This window comes from Emys orbicularis, chromosome 5 (genome assembly GCF_028017835.1).
Source record: "Emys orbicularis isolate rEmyOrb1 chromosome 5, rEmyOrb1.hap1, whole genome shotgun sequence".
In the NCBI taxonomy this organism is placed as follows: domain Eukaryota; kingdom Metazoa; phylum Chordata; order Testudines; family Emydidae; genus Emys; species Emys orbicularis.
In genome coordinates, this window is record NC_088687.1 from 61156481 (window position 1) to 61174982 (window position 18502).

The window sequence follows — 18502 nt, forward strand, 5'->3', positions numbered from 1 at the left end:
AAGGGTTATAATGACCAGCTTGCATTAGTACAGTAGCTTTTTTTCTAATGAAAAAGGGAGTTAGTAGTCCAAACTATCTGAACTATTAACAGAGAGGCATTGTATGAATAACCGAATAAAGCTTCAAAAAGAGAGTGAATGACCACCCCCAAATTTAGAGATACTTGGAGTCTTCCACATTTCTACACAGTTCACAAGACTGTAAACAATATTCCTATGTTCTGTCACTAGTGAAAATAAGATTTGTTCTGCAGGTGATTCTAAAAAGTGCTTTAAAAGGAATCTGCAACACGGCATTCCTGTGTGTGTAGCTAACATGCAGCATAATGGAACTGGCATTTTAATATTTACAGCATGTTAAGCAAATGCTGCCCTTCTGAGTACTTTCTAAATCCTCTTAGCTTTTAAGTGACAGCTTTGATTCTTTTTTAATAAAATCTGTCTTTTCATTCATCCAGCTAAGAGTGGTAAACAAAAGATGTTTAATGCCCCTTTTCTTATAGACAGATTCCTATATGTAAGGGTTTATCTTTATACACATAAGCTTATTAGGCTCATATGTAGCTATTTTTAAAAAGCTGACTTTGCAGCATCAGTGCATGATGCAGAGGCAGCCTTTGGAATACTTTGTGCCTTGCCAGCACATATTGTCAATAGATAAGCTTAAAAAAATCCTGCGTTAGCAAAGTAACATGCAATATCAATTTTGCCGTATGAATACCAAATACTTGGGCCTGAAATCTGGTAGGAAACTTTGTGCATCAATCTACGTGTGTGTGTGTGTGTGTGTGTGTGTGTGTGTATATTTGGGTTAGGGTGTTAAAGTGCTGTTGGAAAATAAGAAGTGGAAAGGTAAAGATAATACAACTTGGTGGAGAGAGACATTTTTTAAAAAGACCCCTGTATCCTTTTTTGTTGGTTCATTCATTTACTCTTTACTATTGTTCATTTCTAGGGGTGTGGCATATGCTGGTATTCAATATATTCCTCTGAATACCAAATAAATGGCTTTACCATTCTCTGAATGCAAACCTGAACAGTGGCAGGAGAATGCAGCCAGCCCACTGGTAGAGGGATGGTGGTGAGGGTCTGAAGGTATTTGTGAACCAGCGTTGTATTTCAGCAGATGGTGGGGGGAGAGGCACTTTCTTTAACTAATCACATCATTGAAATAAACACAAAATATTTGATTTTTTTTTTAATACATCAGAGGCTTTCTGTTCCACATATTTAAAGGCAAAAAGCACAAAATGTGCTTATTATAGTTTATTGTGTATATAGTGTTACTGCAGGAGCCACACATAATGTAAGCACAGTGGTGGTGTTTGTAAGATGTGCACTTACCATATATTTGCTTTTAGGTGACTGTGGAGGAGGTAATGACTACAACTGCATACCTGGATCTCTTTTTGCGCAGTGTTTCAGAGCCAGCTCTACTCCAGATTTTCTTGCATTTCATCCTGCTGCACCAGCATGAGAATGTGCACATCCTAGATACGCTCACGAGCCGAATCAACACTCCATTTCAGGTAAGGCAAGCAGGAGGGGAGCACGTGTGCTTTTGATGAATTTGGGTTAACAGAATTAGTGGGAGCTTCATCACATCTGTATTTACTATGGCTCTGTTTAACCTTTAACTGTGAATTTCCTTTCGTACCTGTCTTTGTGATCTAAACATAATGTTGTTTTGCTGTAATTGTTGTCACTTAGCCACTATAGTGATGAGCAGTTTGGAAGTGTGTAAGATAGCCGTAGAGTGGTTGAAGGAGACTCTGGGGGGCTTCTAGGAGCCTAACATTTGCCACAAAATAGAAGGTAAGTTTGGAGTAATTTACCTGCCTCTAGTGGAGTTATTCCCACTCTGGATACTGCTAAATTATTCCTGCCATAGATAACTCATCTCTGAGATTTGTACAAATATTCAAGAAGAACAATTTTGGTGGCCGTATGAAATAGCTCAGAGTGCACCAAGTAACAGGCATTTTCAAATAATTTTCACAGAAGAAATTACCCAGCCCCAAAACGATGAGATCATTATACCCACCCCGCTTCCAAATTACCTGAGTTGAGCACTGTCAATATGCCCAGTTTGTTCTTCAGGAACCAAGTATAAACCTTTCCTGCATGTTTGTTTACCAGTAATGTTGCCTGCTTCTTTGTTTATAAGAGCAATTTTGTTTGTTTGTTTGGCTGTGTATTTAAATAATCAGATTTCCCTCTTCTCTGCAGCACATGCACCTTTAGTACACAGAGTTTATCGCAGGCTAAGGCTACAATTTTGCAGACAGACCATTGTTAAAATATTCATAGAATATCACTGTAGGTAACTAGTTGATGAATATTAGTTGATTAATAATAATCATAATTAATATATAATTAATAATAGTTGATTTAGTTGGGGATTGGTCCTGCTTTGAGCAGGGGGTTGGACTAGATGACCTCCTGAGGTCCCTTCCAACCCTGAGATTCTATGATTCTAATATACTGTAGAGTAACATATGGTATAAGTGCAGGCAAAGCCAGAGAATCAGTGTGTGCATTACATTTGTGTGTTAGGGACAGCAGCTTGGACCAGAAGTGTGTTTAGGAATGGGAGTACATGCATCTATGGATATATGTTGCTGTTGTTGCATTTCAGAGATGGATTAACTCTGAAAACTCAAACAGCTTTTGTAGACAAAAAATGCAGATGTTGTCGTAGGTAATCATAATTACTGTTCCACGGGCAAAGGAAATGGGTACTGTAAAGAATTCTCCAGCCCCGAGCAACTCAGGATCTCGGCCACAATGGTTCTGTGATACTGAATGAGTTTTCTGCAGTATAGCCTGGCCAAGTGCAAAAGCTAGAATTGCAGCTTTCTGTGGGCTTCCATAGAACAAAAGCTGCACACATTATTGTTGCTGAAAAGACTTCTTAATAATTGACGTGATTAAATTTACAAGCTCTTTTGGCCACCTATCCATACATATAAAACACCATCCTCGTTGTTTCCTGCTAGTACATTTTACATACTTGTTTTCCTTTAATGAAATACAAATAAATAGACTCTCTGCTTATTCAAATGCATGTTGCTTTTTCATTTTTCTTTACAACTATATTATGAATGCAAGAGATGGGTCTCTATAAATAACATGGTATTTAGTTTAAATAATGTGCCTTCCATAACATTTAAGGAAGTCATTTTGATTTTCTTTAGCAATCACTATTTTGAACCCTTGAATCACTTAGAACAAATCTCCACAAATCACAATAAGAAAACAAGGAGAGCTCTTCACCAATCTCTTCCCTTTATCTCCAAAACACCCCAACTCTCTCCCTAACTACTAATCCCTCTCTCTACCTTTGCAAAGACTTGACCTCCTCCTAAGGCTCCTGCAATTTTCCTTCAACCAACCCACCTCTTGGAAGAACCCCACTTTCCCCTGTTCCTGTCATCTCCTCACCTATTTCCTCACTGCTGCCTTCTCCAACTCCCTACACAGTCGCAAGGTTGTGGTTGACTAGTCTCTTCCTATTGGCTTCTGATATTACTGATAGTACCTAACCCACCTTGTACTTGTACCTATCTTTTATTGGACCAACTTCTGTTAGTGAAAGAGAGAAGCTTTTGAGCTACACAGAGCTCTTCTTCAGGTACAGGTGGCATTTAAATGGGCCATGTGATAAGGATTTCCAGCAGCAGTCTGTTAATTGCTCTGAGCAAGAGTCAGGCACAGTCCTCTTTCCTTGGACTAATGTTCTTCTACCTGCCCAACTTAAGGACACCCATGCAGTTCTCCACCAAGACAGTGAACGTTTTTGGAAGGGTTAAAGCACATATGTGTAATTTAATGCTAATTAAGGTAATTTTGAAATTCAAGTTCCCAATCTATCTTCAGTCTAGTGTAAATTAAGATAGGTACTGCAACATCACAAATAACTTTCACCCTGCCCAGCAACCTGAACACTTTTGTCCTGGATAGATAAACAATTAGTCTCTCCTATACACATAGTGTCAGTCATTCATTACCAGGAAACATGCTTCTTTCACAAAAGAGGCTTCTCTCGGGGTATGTCTACACTAGAGCTGGAGACATACCATGCTAGTTGTGATTGAGGTATTGCACTAAAATTGGAAGTGTACCTGCGCTGGCGCAAGTGGCGGGTCAGGCTAACCACCCCAAGTACATACTTTGCATTTTGGATAGGATCGTACTTGAGGTAGCTAGTCCTCATGCTGCCACAACTACATTTTTATTTTTAGCACACCAGCTTGATCAGAGCTAGTGCGTGTATGTCTACTTGAGCTGGAATTTACACCTTCCAGCTCTAGTGTAGACATACCCTTAGTTTGTGAGATAATTGAACTCTTCCCAGCAAAGGCCTTCAGCTGGTCAAACTAAGTGTGTTAGAGGTAAAAGCTAATGCTTTATCCACTGAGTTGGCCAGAAGCCCTTTATTGCTGAAACCAAATTAAATTAAATTGTCTAAAATAGCAAAATTCCTTTAAAAGGTGTGCTGTTTCTCACTTTTCAGTTCTTGCAAACTTTTCTCCTTCATTCAGCTTCTTAAAAGCAAATTGCTGTTTTGTGTGTATTTTATAAAAATATATTTTGGTGTATGTATAACTTCAGGCATCTAATAAAATCCTACCAGGATGCTGACAGAATGAAATAAGCATACTTTCAGTCTCTGATAAAGCACTAAATTCAGGCTGTGCTTTTCTATAATGCAGAATTAAATTTACCCCATGGGAGGGACGAAAGTTACAATTGCCAGATCAAAAACTGACTGTGTTTATCATTTTCCAGCTCTGTGTGGTATCTTTGGCATTGTTCAGAACTCTCATCGGCTTACACTGTGAAGATGTGATGTTACAGTTAGTTTTAAGGTAAAATCCACACTCCTTTTTCTATTCTAATTCTCCAGTAGGAAGTCTCTGGATGTGAAGCTAGAGCTCTTAAAAGGAACAAGCAAACAAATACAGAGATAAAACATTTATGTTTCTGACACAAATATACCAAACCAAGAGAGGCACAGTTTATATATCCTATCGTACCCAGGCACAATGAGAGACACTGCTTTTCACATATTCTTTTGTTGTAATTTATTTGTAGAAAAGTGAAGGAACAGAATCCATGGATTATTTACCACCTCTAAAGGTTCCCTGGTTCTAAATTTATAATATTTTTTTCACTTCTGAACATTTTCTCTCATGAATTATATTAGCAGGGCTATACACCGCCACCTCGATATAACGCGACCCGAGATAACACGAATTCGTATATAACGCAGTAAAGCAGTGCTCCAGGGGGGCGGGGCTGCACACTCCGGCGGATCAAAGCAAGTTCAATATAATGCGGTTTCACCTATAACGCGGTAAGATTTTTTTGGCTCCCGAGGACAGCGTTATATCGAGGTAGAGGTGTATTTACTTTTCTGCAGCTTCCAAACCTTTTTACTCCCCCTTGCCCAGGAATTTCTCAAATAAATTCCTGACCTGTTGTACCCAGGGTAGAAGGACATGCTGCTTTAATTGTGCAATGTCCTGGATTAGTTGATTTCTGCTTTTAACTGAGCATTTCTTGAGTTATCAGAACCCTCAGTTTACATTTTTTTTTTTTTTAAATTTTTCTAGCTGCTTTTCTTTATTCTTTTTGTTATTTTAATAAGTGTGGCTGGCATGTCTGTTAGAGTTAGATTAGATTGGATCAAATCAGGTCACTGGTAATTAATCTTAGATGTATTAACAATGACCTAATCAGTAACTCAATGGGAAATCCAGGGGTGCTAGCTGTCTCTCCGTGTCTCTTTCCCCTCCCTCCACTACAAATTACACTGGGATCTCATCCAGTCCTTGCTGGTGTATGTGGGTACGTTAGTAGGGACTGAACCAGATCATTATATAACTGTGGGAAACTCCGAGTTGGTAGGATTCCTCCACTGACTTTAACAGAGGTGAGTGCTACATTTATTTTTGTATTGTGTTGTTTATTTGGGGAGTCGCTTGTTATTAAACACTGATTTACTTTAAATGACAAAACACCAATCTAGTTAACCCCTAAATCACTCTAAGAAACAGAATGCAAGTATGTGCTATGTCTGCTCCTCGTCCCTCCATAATCCCTCCTCTGCCCAAGAGCTTTATATGTTGATTCTTCCCAACAAAATGACCCAGTTGGAGACATGCACTGCCTCAACTTGTATTTATGTGCTGGCTCTTTGGGTACGTCTTCACTTACATCCGGGTCCGGATGTAAGCAATCGGCTTTCTGAGTTCGATTTATCGCGTCTGGTTAAGAGGCGATAAATCGATCCCGGATCGATCCCGGAAGTGCCCCGGATCGATCCCGGAAGTGCTCGCCTTCGACGCTGGTACTCCAGCTCGGCGAGCGGAGTACGCAGCATCGACGGGGGAGCCTTCCTGCCGCGTCTGGACCGCGGTAACTTCGGACTAAGGTACTTCGAATTCAGCTACGTTATTAACGTAGCTGAATTTGCGTACCTTAGTCCGAAGTGGGGGGGTTAGTGTAGACCTGGCCTTTCTGTGGACTGAGCTCTCCAACCCTTCCTCCCTAACTCATCCTGAATAGAGCCAGACAAACTGGCGCCCTCTGGCATGTGCCCATCCTATTCCACTGCCCCTCCCTGCCCACATTTAGGACAATGCTCTGACACAATCCTGGTCTAGTGGTTTCCTGTAACTACCCCCACAGGCATTTCCTCCCAGGAGCCCCTGTCCTTCCCTTCCTCCTCTAGACTGGAGCCCAGTGTAGCTCATCAGACTCCAGACCTATCCCAGAAAGCTGCCATGTTTGATGTTCTTAGGGAGATGACTGTAATTTGGCAGATTGTGTTTTTTAATTTGAGCAAAAGGGAAGGTGAGAGGAGAATTTTCCACACAGCTACTCTCCTTAAAATACAAGGAATGTTGTTGTGGGCGTGTAATGATTGGCTTTGTTGTTTCAGATATCTGATCCCATGTAATCACATGATGTTGAGTCAAAGATGGGCTGTGAGGGAAAGAGACTGTTATTCAGTATCTGCTGCTAAACTGCTTGCTTTGACCCCTGTCTGCTGCTCTACTGGGATTACGCTGACTGTTGAAAACCAAGCAAAAGATTACATTTTATGGACAAAGGCCACACCCGGTGCAGGTAAACATTGGGTGTGCACTGTGCTGTGAAGGGTTTGGTTTGGAATATCCTCAGCATAGGGTGGGAAAGTGAACATGGTTAATATCAAATAAGTGAATTTACTATTAAAATTTCACAAACAATATGTAATTAGTCTGGATTGGAGAGGGCCGGCATTTAATCACTCCCACATGGCAGCTCTATCAAATCTGTATTTGAAAGAATATCCACGTTGGATGTACATTCACAAAAACGTGTGAAGATGTGGCTACATCTTATGCTACTGGAGGGGCAGTGTGGTCTGATGGATTGGGCTCTAGGCTGGTCTCTCAGAATTCCTGAATTCTAATGCTGACTCCGGATTAGAGAGACAGCCATGAGCAGCCACAAGCAAATCTCTTAACTTCTGTGCCTTGGGTACCCATCCCCTTTGGGTGCTTGAGGCAAAAGTATCTTCCTGCCCTTCTTAGCAGCTGCCTTGCATTACTGTAGGGACTTCAGTTTGATTTTTTTATCATATTGTGAATACTCTTGTTTTATCTCAGGTTCTTGCATAGGCTATTGTGAATCCATGTGCATTGTGAAATACGGAAGAGCTGTGGACATCAGTTACCTGCAGTACCTGTGGGAAGCTGAAGCCATCATTCTCCACTGCATGAAAGACTGCCGGGTTTGGTCTGCCCCATATGATGGGGAAGACCCTGACCCAGACACCTTTATCCAAACGCTGGCAGAGGAGAACAGTAAAAATGTGGAGCACCCTACGTTCCGACTCCAGCAGCGAACTTCCAGTAACTGCAGCTCCTCTCAAATTACTCCACTGGGAGAGAAGATACAGTTGGAGCTGGAATGGGATGACAGCTACGACACAGGGATTTCTCCTGGGTCTGATGTGAGCTCACCCCAGCCTTATGATGATCTAGGGACTGTAGAGAGACAACTGCCTGCAGAGCCCCCAAAACACATTCAAGAGATGAAGAAGAATGCAATCATGCTTGTCAAAGGGTCTTACATAGAAGAATCAGATTTTCAGGATGATGTCATGGTTTATAGGTTATGTGCCCAAAAGGATGCTCAGGATGATGACAATTCCAAGGAGGAAACTTTAAGTACAGCAACTGAATCTCAAAACACAATTCAAAGCCAGCCCATTAAGAGGTCTTTGAAAAACTCACATCCAGACACAGATTTAAAGGAACACAATAGGAAAAATTCTGGTTTGCCTCAGGATACAAAGGAACAAATAAACCAGAAAGCTGTTGAAACAGACCCACAACCAGACTTAGAGCTGAAACTCTCTCCTCCAGAAGCAGATCAAAACTCAAATGTGAGGCTGCTGAGCCCAGATAGTGAAGAATTCATTGCACAATATGACAAAATTATTGAAGAACTGGATTCTAACACAACAGGCTTGGAGGAGCAGAAATTGCTGATACCTGATCCTGTATCTCCAGTGGAAGAGGAGGAGGACTTTGAAAATTTTTCAGTGGAAACTCCCTCTACAGAAAGTATACTGTCTCCATTTGGGCCAAAGGAGGATACATTTTCCAACCATCCTGCAAGGAGCCAGAATGCTGCATTTACAGGTGGAATTTCCTCATTAATTAAATTCTTTTTGGTGTTCTTTACCATCAGGGCCGGCTCTAGGTTTTTTTGTTTGGCTGTCCCCCACCCCAGCCCTGGGTTCTCCCCCCAGCCACACTCTTTGCCGCCCCAACCCTGGGCTCTCCCCTCCACCCCCCACCCTCTGCTGCCCCAACTCTGGGCTCTCCCCTCACCAGCGCTGACTCCACCCACTCCCCCCTCGCCTCCAGCCGGTCCAGTGCTGGCAGGGTCGGGGTAAGCAGTGGGGCTCCCGGGCCGCGCCTCAGCCGCGCCTCAGCCCAGGGTCCCTCCAGCCGGGGCTCCTGCCTCCAGGACCGGCCGGGACCGGGGAGGACAGAGCTGGGGGACTGCCCCGGCAGGGGGCTGAGGAGCCGGGGCAGGGCAGCCCCAGAGGGAGCGGAGCCCCGGAGAGCGGGACGCGGGCCCGCACGGCAGCACCCCGCCCTCTATGGCCCCGCTCCTGCTGCTGCTCCTGGCCGCCCTGCCGCAGTCCCTGGGCAGCTCTGGCCGCTTTGCCCAGCCCTGGCTGCGGCGCTGGGGGGCAGCCACCCTGCAGCACCTGCAGGCGGCTCTGTGTGCCCCGAGGGGCGGCCCCCAGCCCGAGTGTCCCGCGCTCAGAGCCCACCCGGTCATAAGGTGCGGCTGCTGCTCCCCGACACGAACCACAGCGGCCCCAGGGCGCCCCCGGTGCAGGATGCGCTGCTGCTGCCAGGGCCGGCTCTAGGCTTTTGCCGCCCAAGCACCCCCCCAAAAAAAGAGGCTTGCTGGAATGCTGCCCCTGAAAATGTGCCGCCCCAAGCACCTGCTTGGTTTGCTGGTGCCTGGAGCCGGCCCTGTTTACCATGTTTATTACGGTTTATCAGAGCCAACCAAGAACAGGATCCCATTGTAAACGGCAGTGTACGAATATCGAATCAGAGATAGTCCCTGAACTGAGGAGCTTACAATCTAAATAAATAAGACAGGAAACAGGTTGGGGAAAGGGGTGGAACGCGCACAAGCAGAGTGAATAATATGATAGCAGTGAACATTAGGTAATTCCATGATTTCTGGTTTGTTTTAAAAACCCTTTTAGTGGGTTTATGGTAGAAGGAGATTAGCGACACTGAAATAGACAGGAAAGGAGAGGGCATTGGTGGCCATGAGAAAGATGGCAGGAGAGGTTGGAACAACAGTCAATCAGCACAGGAGAGAGGTGTTAACCAATATGAAGGATAGAGGGGAAACATGAATAACAGTAACTTATTATGGTACTTTTTAAATTAATGTTATTTACTTTGATACAATGTAACTATGCCATTAAAGTGTGTGGTGCTGTTCTTGGGCTGAAGTTTTTGACCTTCATATTTGTTTAGTTAGTTATAAAAATTTAGAACAAGACCAGCACCAAACAGCTGTCCTAACCACATCATTCCAGGGAACAATCCTGCCATTGTGAGTGGTTGGACTATCTGACCTAATATAATAAGTGCACTAAAAATGTCCCATTTCTGCAACTGCTTTGCTACCTATACAGCAGCATATGCAACATAACAGAAAAGTGATAGACTGCTCTGCCACCAGGTGGCAGCGCTATTGTCATTTCTGCATGCACCTCTTTGCAAGCAGGTCTAGGCATCTTGCTTTTCAAATGCCAATGGCACCCTCACTGTTATGTTTTTCTCTTGTGCCAGGCATCCAGTGAAATTTGGCCACAGAATTATATCTAATCATTGGGAGGACACAATGTATTCAGGCGTGCTTACCCACAGCAAAGTCTGTAAGGGCTGACTTTAAATAACTCAGGGGATACATTAATCTTTTAGTCATTGAAATGCAGCCTTTGAAATGTGGCCAGCAGGCCTGGTGTTCAGTCTTTAAGTATTTGAGGAAGGCAACTTGGTTTTCAAGTGCATTTGCCACTATTGCTGTGATGAGTTCTCTGTACCAGGCACTCAAAAGCTCCCCTCATGTCCCTAGGTCACATCCGGCTCTGTCAGTCTCCTGTCATTCCCTGTCAAACATAGTTCAGATACTTTGGCAACATCCCTTTCTGTCTGTGTCAAGTCCTCTTCTCCCCTTTCACTTCCTTTCAAACAAAGCTTTACTACTACCCCTCCCAAGCCATGTTTCTCTCTCTTTGTCTCTTCACTCTATTTCAAATGGCTTTCTAACTGGTGGCGAGTGGGGAAAACATTGGCAAAGTTGACTTTGCAATGGGGGTTATGCTATCACTCAAACAAATGACATTTCAGCCATCTCTGTGTTACTATACAGAAATAGTGTTTTGCATATAATTTGGATCCAGTATTACATTATGTGTTGGTCTAGGGCTCTAATTTGATGGTGTCAACTTAGTGTTATGGGGTGCTATTAGAGGAAGGAGCTTTGTTCTACAGAATGAAATGTCCAAACCAAGTCTCCCACCACCAGTAAATCCCACCAGTGTGTAGGCATGCTGCTCCACTATATGACTTGTACCTAAATAAAGACGCTATTATGTGGATGTGGCACTGATGCTGGACCCTTGGTTTAGAAAATGGTGGCTGTTCCTTTAGCATTTATTTGCAGTATAATATCATTAAACACAAACCTACCTACCTCCATGCCACCCAAACCAGGAAATGTCAGTAATAGAAATATGTGGCAAATAAACTTTTATTATGGGTAGGTCCCCCATATCTCCAGGCACATGCATTGGACCAGGTGTAAAATTAAAAAAATTGTTCTAATTAGTTTGTGTTGCTCCTTTTGAAGCTTATAAACACCTGCTGAGCTGCTCTGATTGTTGCTCTAGTATGGTTCTGGAGGGCCTTTTATTTTTCCTGATTTTGTTCAGATGACAGAGACCACCTATGTATTCTGGTCAAGTCTTATGAGGTGGTTCTCAGTTGTTGCTGTAAGTGCCTGGCTTCAGCCTTTGCTGCTCAGATCCCAAGGCTGACTTGGAATTGTTAGCCTCGATACACCTTCTTTTGGAACCTCTTACACAGCTGCCTTCATTGCACAGGGTCGGGGTCGGGGGGGGGGGGGGGTCGGGAGGGGAGTGTCCCAGCAGTACATTGAGAATGCTGCCATGAATGTGAGAGGAGGAAGGGGCAGGATGATCAGGCAGTGCTGGATGAGGGCTTTTTATGTATCCCAGGCAGGCAGCGTTGGGTGAAGGCTCTTTATGTATCTCAGCAAAATATTGCAAGATACCTCCATTGGTGGTATTGCAAATGTAGACAGGATCCAAATTAGTCACTGGTGTTTTAACCAGCTGTGAAGTGGCTCAGCCTTCTCGCTTGTCCTTGAGCTGTGTAGAAGTACACTGGCCTTTTGCTGAGATGTGAACCCCACGCCCCTGCTCCGCTCACCTCCACCTCCTCTGCAAGAGCGCTGCCACGTCCTGCTTCTCCCCCGTCCCTTCCAGTGCTTGCACCGTGAAACAGCTGTTTCGCACGGCAGGGAGGGAGGGGGGAGGAGGGAGAATGTGGCGCACTGGGGGAAGAGGCAGGGCTGGGACAGTGATTTGGGGAAGGGATCCAATAGGGGCACGGAGGGGGCGGAGACTTTGGGGAAGGGGTTGGAGTGGGGGTGGGGGCAGGGAAAGGGTGGAGTCGGGGCGGGGAAAGGGGAGTCAGGGCGGGGTTAGGGACGGGGGGGCACGAGCACCCACCAGCGCCGGAGAAAGTTGGCGCCAATGGTCGTAGAGACATTGCAGCTCAGAACCCACTGTCCTCAAATCCTTATGTCATAGTCCTCCCAGGCTTTGTAGCAGCACCCTAGGGAAGCACATCCAGGCTGTGGGGTTTCCCCAGCAGTCTCATCCCAGTCTTCACAGAATTTGTGGTCTAGCTCCTTGGGCAGCTTCCTGCCAGTTTGCTGCTGACACAGAATAGTCCTTGGCCTCTCTTGCAGCCACATCCTTCTGCCAGGGCTGCAACTTCTTATTGCGACTGTTGCTGGTCAACTAATTGGCCAGAGCTGGGGAGGTGGCTACTCTGTCCCTTAACCACTGTCATGTGAATTAGAGTTGGGTGACATGGTAGTTAAAAGCCAATAGTCACCTGCACCCTTGTCTACACTAGTACTTCCACTTGTGCTCTCCTCAGTGGGACTGTACCAATATCAGTAGTGGGACGTGTTTTAGAAGAGAGCTAGTGTAGATCCAGCCATACTGTGCATCCATGGTAGCAGTAGTTCTAAAACAAAATGGGCTTTGATCCTCAGCCATGCCCTGTGCCTGATGGGTGGAGCTGCAAAGTAGTTATTTGTGGTTTGGTTCCTTGATAGTTGGGCTGCCCAGGGATTCCTTTTGGCCTCCAGCATAGTTTAGAACAGCCCCATACGGCTGCCGTAAACTGGACCCAGCTATCGAGGACATTGAAGGGGATGGCTTGCCAGCAGGAGCTTGCTGGAGTGGTTACCCCAGTTACGTTCTTTCCCTCAGGCATGCCTCCTATGGCAGGTGTCACAGGAGGTAGCACAGAAGTTGGCTACGCTTTGTGCCACCCAGGGATTCCCCCATGTCAAGGATCCCCATGTGGAGAGAGTTTGCTGGCTTTCCAGTATTCTCACACTGTGGGAGTTGTGCAGAGGAACCAGAATTGGATCAGGGCTGAACCTTATATTTAAGTAACTTTTATAGACTGTTTTCTGTTGGTCTCTTTACTGTCTCCAGCTACATACCTGCTTTATCATCTAGCAGTATGTACGAATCCATTTTCATTTGCTTAACTCATGTTCATATTGGCAAAGTCTTTGCCAGGCTTACGATGAAGGATATGTACTTTCATTGTAAATAGTTCTGTATTTTAGTGGCTATACTATAAAATGCGTACAAAAACCAACATTATTATTTAGAAGTGACATTAATCTGATAAAGCCTGCATCTACCAATAGCCTATTTTTATGGCTTCCCCACTTTGTGTGAATTTTTGCAGTGTAGAAAATGTTTGTGGTGTTATACAAATTAGTCCAGGGTTGGTTTTTTTTATGATTTGAAACAGCATTTTCATAGTCTCACTAAAATATCACTATGTATTATGATAATGTGAGAAACCTACCCATAATTTACTCTGTCCAGTCCTTCTGTAGAATTAAGCTAGAACGGTAGGATGACCAGATAGCAAGTGTGAAAAATCGGGACAGGAGCTAGGGGGTAATAGGTGCCTATATAAGAAAAAGCCCCAAAAATCGGGACTGTCTCTATAAAATCGTAATAAGTAGCCTGACCCTGCTTCATCTGAAATCTTTGGCAGGACTCTGAGTAACTTCAATGGGAGTAGATCCATAGAACATAACATGCTGGATTAAATCTTTATTGGCACATATGAGGTAGAATACTTATGCATGCTTAATATACTTTGAATGTCAACTGATTGGCTAACCAGTCAAAGTGTCCCTGCTCATCATAGAGTTAACGAGATTAAATATATTCAAAGCTGCATCCTCTCTGTTCAGACCTGGCTTTTTTTCCTGTTGGCTTTTAATTGGCATGTGGGAAGTCTGATTTAGTCAGATGTGGAGATTTAAATTCCTTTTCAAATGCTTATTCCCCTGATTTTAGGATTTTTTTCCCCCCCCCGTTTTTCCTGTAGGGCCATTCATCAGCGTAGTGCTGTCAAAGCTGGAGAATATGTTGGAGAATTCCTTGCATGTTAACTTGCTGCTCATTGGGATTGTTACTCAACTGGCCAGTTACCCACAACCGCTTCTTCGTTCCTTTCTGCTCAATACCAACATTGTATTGCAGCCTAGCGTACGGTCATTATATCAGGTACTTCATCAATGCCTTATTTCATGCTCACTGCAAGTTTTGCCAATAATTCTAGTGCCTTGTTTACCTGTTTTTCAGTTTGTTGCTGTGCATTTGCTTTCCCCTACCTGTTTGAGGACCTCTCTGTTTAGTTTGATGTTTTAACTGTGCCAATGCAAGGAGCTGGAAATTAACTACCCAACTGGAATTGTAACTCTCTCTAATTTGGAAAGAGAGAGACTGAGGTTTCAGGCCATAATTGCAAGGATAGTATTAAAAATTTACCATTCTTATTTTGGCAGGTGCTGGCATCTGTGAAAAATAAAATCGAGCAGTTTGCATCCATCCAAAAAGATTTTTCAGGTCTTCTTATACAGGCCCAGCAGTACTTACTTTTCCGAGCGGACATGTCTGATGTGGCTCCAGAGTTACTAACCAAAGGTAAATATCAACCACTTTCACAGTGGTATATGATCTAAAACACTGACTTGCTGGTTATCTGCCCTATTTCCCACAGAAAGATTAAAAACAGGAAGAGGGTATTATGCATATCACCAGCCAAAGCTATTTCTATATCTCTGTAACTTTAAAGGGACAATCCTAAGTTTTTAGGCCACAATATGTGGATGCACCTTGAAATTGTCTCCCATCTGGAAATTCTTAATGTTTTATTTTAGCACATGAAAACTTATTTCTGAAAGAGTAACAGAATAAGGTGTTGGCATGACTTGCTGTCATACTGACCGAGTACATGGTTTATTGGGAGGGGTTGTATGTGTGCACTACCTCATTTTATTTTTAGTCTCATATTGAGCAGTGCATCTGCTCTTTTTTGGTGATTCTTGGAGAGAGCAGTTGCAGAAATAAATTCATTGTGGAATTCTAGTAGATAAAACCTTATAGGCTGGACTAGAATATCTTTAAGGAAGATAAATATGAGCCAGAAATTTTTGATTATGCCCTTTTAAATGGAAAGAAGTTGAAAATGAAATGCAGTACTAGGAGGGGCACATCAAAGGTGGCTGTGAGTTGGTGCCAACCCAGGGCACAGCGTTCCCACTCCAGCTGACTTTTCTAGCATCTGCTGCTTCTCAGGCATGCTGTGTGCTACACCTATTTTCAATGGGCTGTCAATCATTTATGTTTCGTACAGTAAGTCAGATAATAAATTTAAAATGTAGAATTCTCTTTTCTAAATGATAAAATTCCTCCAGCAGCTGATGGGGGGTCAGGGCCTCACATTGTAGTCCGAGTTCAGAACTTCAGATGCCAGGTTCTAGAATTGCTGCTGAGTAGTCAGCACTAGGCTCCAAGCTTCCATTAAAACCTTGCTTTCACATATGATGGGAATGCATAGGCTCTGCTGAGAATAGTAACCATAGAGATAGCATGGCACTAGTTAGAATCTCTTGAACCCTGTTCTGTTGCTATTTATTGAATCATTGTTATCAATCATTTGGAATGAGTATCCCACTGTCCCTACACCAGATTTTTTGTTTGGCTTTTCATTGGTGTGTAGGAAGCAAGGGAGACGTTTTAAAAATGCTTATTTAATTGCTTTTTTCTGAGGGACTTAATAATTTTCCTCAATTCTAATCAGCATGGTGTCAGCTTCTAACATTCCCAGTATGCATACTCTGCAAAATCATAGCCTCTCTCAGGCTACTTCTTGAAGCATTGGTCTGTGGAAGATGCATGCTGTAAATGAGATGTTTATCACAGAGACCAGTGGGGTTTAGAAGCCAGGTTCCAAGAACAGTAGATGAGAGAGTCTTACAATTTTTTTTTAAGGTACTGTCAATAAGATCTTTGTATAATGCATTCCTAACATAACTTCATTCATCTTATAAGTGTTATGCTTCAAAGCTCTCTGTTGTAGCTATTCAAACCCAGTGAAACTGCTTCATAAAACAGTCTCTGATTTTGGCATTTATTTATATTTTCCTGTTTTACATCAGCATATTTGTGGGCTTCAATGTTTGCTGAGTCCCTTCATTGTGGTCATTATTCTGGAACCTGAAGCAGAGGCTGCTCAGTCACTGGCCTGTAACATTTTCTCTTGCCCTGTGGCAGCCCCTGTAAAGAATGAGCCTCTTGACTAATGCTTAGAGACTAAAATATCTGCAGTTTTGGCTCTCAGCCATCCTAGCGCTGCCAGCAATCAAACAGTAATTCTTAGGGCAAGTTGCCTCCCTAGTCCGCCAACACACCACATCACATCATTATATTGATTAAGAAATGTAAAGTTGAAACTGCTACAGTATTGGCAAATAAAGTATGGTTGGACTTTGAGATTATTGCAGGAAGCTAAAATGAAAATCCAGTATTAGGGAACTAAACTTTCTCCTAGATTCCCTTTTAAAGTTAAAAAGTGAAAGTGATGTATAACTGCAGACACAATCTTTCCTGATTCTTCCTGCATTACTGAATATAGTTGACCTCCTACAGGATTTAAAATTGAAAAACAAACTGATCCCATTGGTGAAAACTAATTCAAAACATAGGTGTTCAAGAGAGGGGATATACTTGGATCGCAATAATGCTGTAAGAGTTCTAGGAATGACGGAAAATTTACATCTCTGCTTATACTGAAATAGTATATGGTGAAGTGAAAAGTCTATTTGATTTGAGATTGCATATGTAGAGGCATCAGGTTATTAACCAGATAAGTGACACACACTCTACCTGTGTCCCTGGTTTAAAAAAAAAAAAAAAAACACATCTAGAATATTAGACCTTTTCAGTCTCTATGCTGTAAGATTCTATACTGTGTACAGTTCTGTGCACCTAAATTCCAGAAAAATGGAAATTGAGAGCAGAACTGGATGAAAAATTTGACAGAACAGATTTCCATTGAAAAATACAGTTTCAATGAAATATTTTGCAGAAATGGGTCTATTTGGATGAAATTATTCAATAGGAAAAAAATCAAAAATGTTTAGGCTCTTTGCTTTTAATTATATTTAAGTATTAAATATATTTAATATGTATATAAAAGATAATTCACGTTTTAATATAATATAAAAGTCAAAACAAAACATTTTGATGGCTATTGAGACTACTTTTTTGAATTTTTATTTTGCAGGCAATTTCAAAATGCTTGCTTTTTGTTTTTCAAAAACGTTAGGATTTCCTGCAGAACAGAAATTCTGGTTCCCGACCAGCCCTAGTTGGGAGAAACCCAGAGAACAACACAAGTGACTAAAGAGTCTGGAGGGCGAGAGTTATGATTAACTAGAACTAGAAAAAGTATAGCTTTACCAAATTATTGCTAAGAGATGAAAATTTTATCCAAGTACTGGAAGGATATACACTAACGTCCATAAACTGAGGAAGGGGAACCAAGGATGGAGAAATATGGAACAGAGGAACTGCCATGGTGCATCAGACTAGTGGCCCATCTAATCCCATATCCTGTCTCTAACAGTAGTTGGCTGGCACCAGATCCTTCAGAGGAAGGTGCAAATAACCTAATAGTGGAAAACTATAGAATAACCTGCGCATACTTTAAGGGAAGTTTCCTCCTAACCATATCATGTAGTGGTTAGTTTATGCCCTGAAGCATGTAGGTTTAAACCTTACTTTTTTTTTTAATTCTGTCTAATATAACAGTGGACATTCTTAGTGGTCATACAAATGACTAATTACATTGAATCCTATTAAGCTCTTAACCTCAATAACATTTTGGGGCAAGAATTCCACAGGCTAATTATTTATCATGTAACAAAGTAATTCTTACACGTTTTGAGTTTGTGGCCTTTCCATTTCATTGAATGTCACTTAATTAAAATGTGGTTCCAACTGGGGTTGAAATGAGAAGCAATGGGTTGAAATTAAAGTGCTGCTGCCTTTTTAGTTTACTACATTTTAAAATTTTGTATTACTTTGAATGAGACTAATCTTGGTCCCAATCCTGGAACGAGCTCTGTGAGAGCAGACCATATAGGTGTCTAGATAATGGAGAATGTGTGGTGGTCTCATTTATTTTTAAAATTTATTTCCTGCCTGTTCACAGGAAGATGGTAGCCTCCATGGAGAAAGCTCAGAGAGGGTCACAGC

The 18502-nt window shown here is 42.6% G+C and overlaps 1 protein-coding gene across 1 annotated transcript in view; it reads left to right on the forward strand.

The window, feature by feature from the left end:
• The window catches only part of FHIP1A (FHF complex subunit HOOK interacting protein 1A), a 52814-nt gene that overhangs the window by 33475 nt on the left and 837 nt on the right, over nucleotides 1-18502 (forward strand). Inside the window, exons 5-10 of the mRNA XM_065405548.1 lie at nucleotides 1362-1529; nucleotides 4792-4871; nucleotides 6950-7137; nucleotides 7662-8702; nucleotides 14286-14464; nucleotides 14746-14884. Of these exons, the coding sequence (XP_065261620.1) occupies nucleotides 1362-1529; nucleotides 4792-4871; nucleotides 6950-7137; nucleotides 7662-8702; nucleotides 14286-14464; nucleotides 14746-14884 (1795 nt within the window). The remainder of the gene's footprint in view (nucleotides 1-1361; nucleotides 1530-4791; nucleotides 4872-6949; nucleotides 7138-7661; nucleotides 8703-14285; nucleotides 14465-14745; nucleotides 14885-18502) is intronic.